We start from the raw sequence: 8360 nt of genomic DNA, 5'->3' as shown, positions 1-8360 counted from the left end.
TAGTGGATTAGTTTGTGTTCTTAGAAATCTCAATGCATCTAAAGAGAAAAGTCAGTTTTTGAGGGGACATTTATAACTGAACTTGAACTTACTGTATGTGAGGTAGGGAAAAGATCTGTTCCGTCATGTATGCGTAATAATTACATACTTTTTTACCTCTAAACCAGCTTACTTCAGTAATAAAATATGAAAAGTATGTGTTTATGCGTGGATTCAGCATCAAATGAATACTCTTGATTTTCCCTCCCCTGACATATACATCTATTGAAATCGGAAACTATAAAGAAAATTAAATCTTTAAGTTTTACGTCCAACGGTTATGTCAGCTAGGCTAAAGGAGACGGTGATGATGAGAAATAAATGAAATGGTAGAATGAAGAAAGTGAGAGGAAATGGGAGAGCCCCGAGAAAATTCACGCACACGGTGTTTTTCCACCACAAAGCTTACTTAGCGCGAGCTGGGATCGAACCAAGAACACCATGCATCAGAGATGAACGCTCTATCACTAAGCCACCGCGGCCCGGGAAGTTAAAGAGCTTCCGGGTTTCAACATTAATCTCCATGTTTTGGACATTTGTTGCAGTTTCTCACTGTGAAACGAAGTTCCCTTGTTAATTTATATGGATAAAATACAAACGCTATCAGTAGTAGTGGTTGAGAAAAGGGGCCTTGAGCTTGGAAGACATGACGAAATACTACATGAATTTTAACAGATCATGAATTCACTATAATAACCTTCAATGAAAAAGGCATCGGTAACAACTGGCCCCTTTACCAAAGAAAGAGTTTCAGAATAGACATCAAGTAGACTCATAATTTGAATTTTAAAGTTGAAATTATTATTACGAAATTCTACTTTGTACCGGAAAATGTTGTGTTTCAAGTACTTTGTTATTCAAAAGAACTTTATGCAAAGTATATTATAATATCAATATCACGTAGAAATACATCCGCCTTCGAAAGTGTTGGAAAATTCCCATAACATCGGTAGCAGTTATTGACGGTACATTTATCATGTATTTTTTGAGTAAATTCTCTACTTTCAAGTGCTTGTGAACTTAGGAAGGCATAGAAGATACGTAATAAAACGTTATCAAGTCGTGATAGATATCTTATCTCCACTGCAGAAACAAAGTGGGTTTGGCACAGGGGCCGGCCTTATTCTCAGAATCTTAAAAATGGAAACAGTGATTTTGTAAATACTCTTATCAATAATAGTAGTGTATGTGATAATACCATAAAGTTACTTAGCTTATCAGTAAATTTGCTGTACAAAAGCCAACAAATCAAAAATAATGATTGGTTAAACAGGTATAATCAAAACATATATAAGAATGTTTAAAAAAGGAATATATTGGGGTAGGCTTTACCATCAATGTTGATTAAGTTTCTCTAAATATGAAGATGATAATTCTGCTGGCACTTCTACATGTTGCCATTGGCGCATGTCCTGAAGGGTAAAGAAATTTACTTTTTAACACTTTCTTTAATATAATTTTACCTTAAAGACCGAAAAAGTACGCTACAAGTCTAAGTATTTTTACAGTCTAAGAACTATTAGTTTCAAGTATTAATATAGGTAGGTTTATGTATTCGAAGTAAATGGTATACTAGACTCCTCAAGACCAAACTCTGAACGGGTAACGAAAAGTCAATCAATACGAAAATCACCGTTTTATAGCTCCTAAATTGTTTAGTATAGAGTTTTGTTTTAAAGCTTACAGCAATTATAACTCAATAAATTTAACCATACAAAAATCAGAAGTTTCGTCCTCAAGCTATTGCAGTGACACTCAGTTGAACGAAATATTGCATATTCAATATAGCATCTTCTATCACATAAAGCACGTACTTATTTGCGATGTATGTATATTATTTGGAGGGAAATACAGAACTGAAAAAAATACGATTGAATCTACACTACTGAATGAAGTACAGTACTGTATTCTATTACTTTTGTGTGTGTTAATTATTATTGTGGAGCACAAAGAGCGAATCACAACAAAAATGACTTATTTTTTGAAAAATAGGCAGTTAGTCCTACGAGTTTTTAAGGTGGATCACCACCCAGAAGTCAGTACATATTTTAGCTCATTCCCTTAACTACTGCGCAATGAAACGTTACATATTATAAATATTGTACTAGAAGATAGAGTAGTGTTTCAGCTACAGCACAAGACACTGATTCATTTGGTTGTGTCTCCTGATATCGAAAAAGGTAACAAATAAAAGAAAATATTTGATTCGTTTCACAATGAGCACACAAGATGGACTTACTGTTAGATCTTATTAGAAGTGCTCCGTTTTATGAAATGCTTATTTGCATGTGTAAAGTATTTTAAAGTAACAATCTTATCACGACATAGATATATTGTTTGACCGTTTTTTGTGTTATGTTTCATATTTTATTTAAATATTAACTTATATTTAAGGAAATATATTTTGACACGAAACTAACTCAGAACTCCATAATACGTTGTTGCCAAATTTATACGTTTAGTGTAGTAGTTGCAATAAGAATTTTTTTGGATTCTAGCGTTGCAGTTCGAGAAGCGGAATCGCGGTAAGGGTCGAAAACTAAGTTTTCCAGTAAGCATCTAAGCAAATTCCATGATTACTCCCTTTATCTGGCATCAGTAAACTCTCGACACTATCTGGCAATGCCGCACTATTCAAACAGCGTTTAGCGTAGCACCGAGAACACCTAGTGATCCACCTTAACATAGTTCCATGTGTACTTGTATTTATATTGTTTTGTGAACCCTAAAATTCATTCTACGGTTTCCTCAGAATACAGGGCAGTAACAATTAATTATTGTAATGTAACTTTCAGCTTAGCTTAGGAGTTTTGTTTTCAATTGGCTAAAAGCCACAATCATACATGGGATTTACAGGGACTTAAAAACTAACTGTGTCTTAAATATTGACAACGTTCAATTGGCATTTCGCATCTATTATCATAACTTGGTTTGAATTTAGTTGTTCATGTGATAGGGTTTTGTGTTTTTTGAGAAGTTAAATTTTTAATGCCTTGAAAGTAATACTTTAAATACATTCGTTTATTTTTCTTTTGTGTGACTGCAGTCGAGAGTCTGTTTATTCCCAAATGTTTGTTACTTCTATTTTAGTTCAAGAGGAAAAATATGTTAGCAAGGTATTTCTGCTTTTGAATGGTTTGTTTGCTTTCTACAGTAATATACGGCGACGATTTAATTGCAACTTAAACTATATTATTTCAATTTATTTATTTATTTGAAAACGGGTAGTGATGATGCTGAACATAAACGTGCTTTGCGGTTTGCTTTTAAGACAAGGACTATAACCATATTTAAATTTGAGAATTAATATTTTTGTAACCAAAAGTTACCTGTAAACAATTACAACTTTCAATTAAGGAGTTTCAATAGTGGCGAATCTAGAAGTTAAAAACTGGGGAGCAGCCAGAACCCAGACTATAATGGCAGGCCCGTAGCCAGGCCAAAAATTTAGGGGGGCCCAGTCGAAGTTTGGAGGGCCTGATTCAACCACATTATAGTTCATCAGCATATTATAGTTCACTTGTAAGCCTACCGTGAAAATTTTAGGAGGGGCTAGCAAAATTTTAGGGGGGCCCGGCCCCCCTAGACCCCCCTGGATACGGGCCTGTATAATGGGTATATCATGAGTTTGCTATAAAGTTTCTAAAATATGGAAATAATAGCGTAAATTATCTTTGTTACTCAAAAAAACTGGGGAGCTAAGGCCCCGGGCCCCTTGCTTGATCCGCCACTGGGTTTTAATCTATAGTGTATAGCAAGATGAAGGCTGGAAAAGTAGCAAGTAATAATAAGTAAAATGTAACATCAATTCATCCGACATTTTTTTAAACAAGAAAAAAATTTACGTAAACAAAACCTTTACGTACAACCATTGAAATACGTAGATGAGAAGAAGAATTTTAGCTAAAACATAATTTTAAGGAAACTATCAAAGTAATAAATTAGTAGGAAAATTATGTTAATTCACGCTCAAGTCACATTAATATTATTGGCTCTTTGAACATGGAATTTCAGATCACGTTAATGTTACTAGTACTGGTAATAAGTCACTTATTAACATAAATCGTTATGTTAATAGGTCTACATTATGGAAGGTACTAGTCGCGACCCGAGTATTTTCATTTGAATTGAAACTGAGATATGTCTATACTTACTCAACGCTACTATATGGTATGATATACTCTGACTATATTAGGATACAGCCTATTTTCGTAATTCCATATATAATAAAATTATATACACTTACTTATAAGTATGAAATTACAAAAATTTACTGTGTTCTGATATAGATAGTATAGCATATTGTGCGGAACTATGTTACAATAATATTGTTTTTAATCGGGGTTTTTCAACCTATTAATCAGTTTTTCAGTGTTATATTTGAGGGCTCATTCATGAATGCTACTTTGCAAATTTTAGGACGTGACCATGTTATAGTGTAAGTTGTTCGTTCGTTCGTTTGTTCGTCTAGCTTTAGCGTAAGTTGAAGAAATCCGTTTCAGCTGAATATTAACAATACATGATGCGATAACTATCTATATTCTTTGAACAGAATTATGTATTAAGCGAAGATTATGAACGTACGCCATATATTTTTTCTCTTTCAGCCAATTGGAATATTGGGTAACCAATCCAGCAGATCTTTTCAACGATATTAACGCAGGTCAAATTCAAGGCTGTTTAAGTGGAACAAAACTGGAGAAAGGGCAACTTCCTCGAGATGGAACTCTGGAAATAGATCCCAACCAAACATTTCAAACTATTCAAGGATTTGGAGGCGGTCTTACCAATTCAGCTGCATATCTCATTCATTATAGTGATCTAAGAGACCAAATGCTCCAAGAATTGTTTAGCCCCACAGAAGGAATTGGTATCAATTATCTTCGTCTGCCAATGGGAGCGTCAGATTTTATGGCAAGAGGGCCTGCCTATACTTTTGATGATGAATACGATCCTGATCTTTCCCATTTTAGTATTGAATCTGAATTGGAATTTGTTATTCCAACAATTTTAGGAGCCAGAGCAGTTAATCCCGACGTTAAGCTTCTTGCTACACCTTGGACCGCCCCTCCATGGATGAAGGACAACAATGACTACAACAGAGGACGTTTTATCAACAATTACACTGATCTTTACGCTGATTATTTTGTTAAATATCTCCAAGGTTTCCAAGAAAATGGAGTTTATATTGATGCACTTTGTGTACAGAATGAACCGTTGTTTGAGATTGATTATCCTTCAATGGTTTTGGTAGCTGAAGATGAAATTAACATGATTAGAAATCTTGGACCAAAACTTCAGCAGAATAATATTACTACCAAGTTAATCATTTGGGATTTCAACTTTGACAATACGGACTACGCCATTCAAGTTATGAACGATCAAGAAGCCAGGCAGTACATTGATGGATATTCTTATCATGGTTATGCTGGTGACCCAAGTTCGCCACTTATTGTAGCAGCTGCTCATCCTGAGTAAGTACTTTGGACAAAATACGTATTTTTTCAATTAGTATTAACGATAGAATTGTTTTCTGAGAGTACTAATTTTTGGTGTTGACCTCGCGTCGTGAGGCATAAGGGGAATTATTTGAATTAAGAAACAGAGAGTCCCTGTCTAGAATGTCAGGTTGAAGGCAATGGGAGCCGATGTCCTGATTGCTGAGCATGAATCACTTACTAAAATCTAACCTGGTTGTCAGTAATCCTTTTGTAACGCCAGTGTCTTACTTTAGAAGTTCTAGTTGAGATGCTAATGAGGAAAGCACTTTGGATAATCTGAGAATAAGGCGAATGGACGTTATAAAGCTAAATATTAGGGAGGTTAGTGTTAACAATTCTGTCTGGTTTGTTTTGATTTAAAATGGAATTCCTCTGTCTAAAAGTCTTAACATAGAAAAGATAAACATTGTTGATATTGACTTAATCTTACTGTACTATCTTACATCATTTTGTTCTTGCTCTTTATTACACTTAAGGTTAATACATCGTATTATAGATTTTTCTAATTCTGAAAGTTAAGATTTAGAGATATAGAAGCTGGCACTTTTGCTTGGTTCTTACATAAAGTATACAGAACATTAAGGTCAGAGCAGTCTCTATCAACTGGCTGTCATAAATATGCTGAGCTTGAGAACTACTGTCTTAGGGTCAAATGGATACCTTAAAAGTGTGCTCCAATTTAGAAACAGATTGCTCTGCAAGCAAAGTTAGCAACACTGCTAAGCATTGTTTGAAGAGTGATCAACAAGTGGAAACACTAATAAATGAGGATACTAAACTACAGCGGTCTAGTAATGTCAGAATGGCATAAACGTTAGCAACATCCACCAGAGGGAAACAGCGCTTGAGACGCCGGTCTGTCCATCCATTACTCCGCACAATAACTCTTGAACGAAAGCGATTTATTTTTTTCAATAGACAGCTAGAGCTATTATCTCAGCCAAGTTATTTAATGGAGGCAGTCCGTCAACGGATAACGGTGGCTGTCCATATCCCATCTTCTGTTGTTTGAAATAAAGATAGTAGAAGTTATATATTTCACCGTTAGATGGCAGCAAATACCATAGCCACGGTTGACATCTTCAGGACGAAATGCAAACTTCTAGTGTATGATCATTTTAAATCTCTATCAGAGTTCATTTGTTTTTAAATAGAGGGTCAAGCCCTTCATAACGTTGTTAACTGCAACCAGTGTACGACTGGAATAAAAAAGTTTCGAAAAACCATCACTTCTCCGGAGATAAAAATGTTAGTAGTCAGTGCAGCCAGCTCTGCAGCTGTTCCATTCTCTTTAGCATTCCATCTTAGAGCTGCCACTTGTTGGTTCCTTGTCAAGTTATGTGTACCATTTTATAGATTCACAAAACATGTTTCACTCTCTGCTTCTAAATTTCAGTAGTATTTCAATGTATTTGCTCTAATTTCTCTAATAGATGCTGTTCAAAAATATGTTTCTTTTTGAACATTTTTATTATTAAAATTATTATTATCATTATTACAGCAAGAATTATTATTTCACCGAATTTACTGGAACAACAGCAAACGAAAATTGGCCTGATGTATTTCGATACATGCTTGGCGTATTATTTGTGCAACAAGTGCAACAAGGTGCCGTGACTGGAATTTTGTGGAATTTGGTTCTGAACGAGAACAGTGGACCTACTTACAGCGGAACTGGTGGTGTTAAGAACGGAAGAGGAATTCTCACCTTATTCAATGATGACAGCCATTACATTGTTAGTGTTGAATATCACGCCATCGGACACATGAACAAAGCAGCAATGCCAGGCGCCGTCCGAATTGGAAGTCCCAACAGGTTTGGTAGCACTGGAGATCTCGGCTCTGTAGCATTCCAAAATCCAGATAACTCCATTGGCATTGTTGTGTTCAACTACAATGAACAACAAGCAGAAGGATTTCAAGTGAGTTTGAACGGACGAGTGTACAATTTTGATGAGCTTGCCCCATTGGGTGCTGTAACGTTTAGAACGTAACAAACTCATCCATGTCAGCACTATGTATTTAAAATTCGTAATTAAAATTTGCAACTTTATAAACTGTGTTCTTAACTCTACCTTGATGATCTCTTCATTCTATCTTTCCACAGGTAAATACTTAACATTATATATAGTATCAGTTACGTATTTATTGATTAATATTTTCCCGGAAACCACTGCAGAATTTTGTATTCATTAGTGTCCTGCATTGAAGGAGAAAGTGTCTCTCCCTTTTTTTCTCACCAATTTCAATCTCAAACAATAGGAGAAGTCTCTAATCATAAATAAAACACACACCCTATGTTTTATAAAAATCGTACAATTTTCTCGAAACATATGTTTATTAGTTAATGGATGGGGGAAAGTTGAGATCCTCAGTATCGATCGACTGCAATTCAAGTGCTGTTTTGGGTCGCCAGTTTTTCCAATGAAAATCGGGATTTAAAAAAACAACGGAAATTTACGCAGTTTTGATTTTTTATGACTTTCTTGTTCAAGTACCACTTTTGTTTCCCTGTAATAGATTCTACAATTAAGAAACTGCATTTACAATATCCAGTACTTGTGAGTTCTATGTTCTCGAGGCTGGCTATCTTGATTGATTCTCAAACTGGCATTACATTTGTTCCGAATAAGTGTACGTTATGCAAATATCATATCCCAAATGTCGTTTTGGTTGCCTTATCATCTTGTAAAGTTCTTGGAAGTTTTTCATCTTGATTACTGGTTGCCTCAATGTAATCTGCCAGGCAAGAAAAAGTGCCGTAAACCAAGAAACAGATACAAAGCTTTTCTGAAAAGGTAAAATCTTGTCTTGGTTGCA

General features: G+C 35.1%; 1 protein-coding gene across 1 annotated transcript; it reads left to right on the top strand.

Moving 5' to 3' along the window:
• Nucleotides 1–1320: 1320 nt before the first annotated feature.
• LOC145662472 (uncharacterized) lies at nt 1321–7597 on the top strand. The gene is made up of 3 exons (XM_081728078.1): nt 1321–1458; nt 4647–5513; nt 7042–7597. Exons 1-3 carry the CDS (start codon nt 1400–1402, stop codon nt 7532–7534), a joined length of 1419 nt encoding a protein of 472 aa, XP_081584204.1. The 5' UTR covers nt 1321–1399; the 3' UTR covers nt 7535–7597.
• The last annotated feature ends 763 nt before the right edge of the window (nt 7598–8360 follow it).

This window comes from Thermobia domestica, chromosome 10, assembly GCF_964235325.1.
Source record: "Thermobia domestica chromosome 10, izTheDome1.hap1.1, whole genome shotgun sequence".
Taxonomy (NCBI): domain Eukaryota; kingdom Metazoa; phylum Arthropoda; class Insecta; order Zygentoma; family Lepismatidae; genus Thermobia; species Thermobia domestica.
The sequence above is the reverse complement of the archived record's forward strand: the minus strand, read 5'-3'. Positions and strand labels throughout refer to the sequence as shown.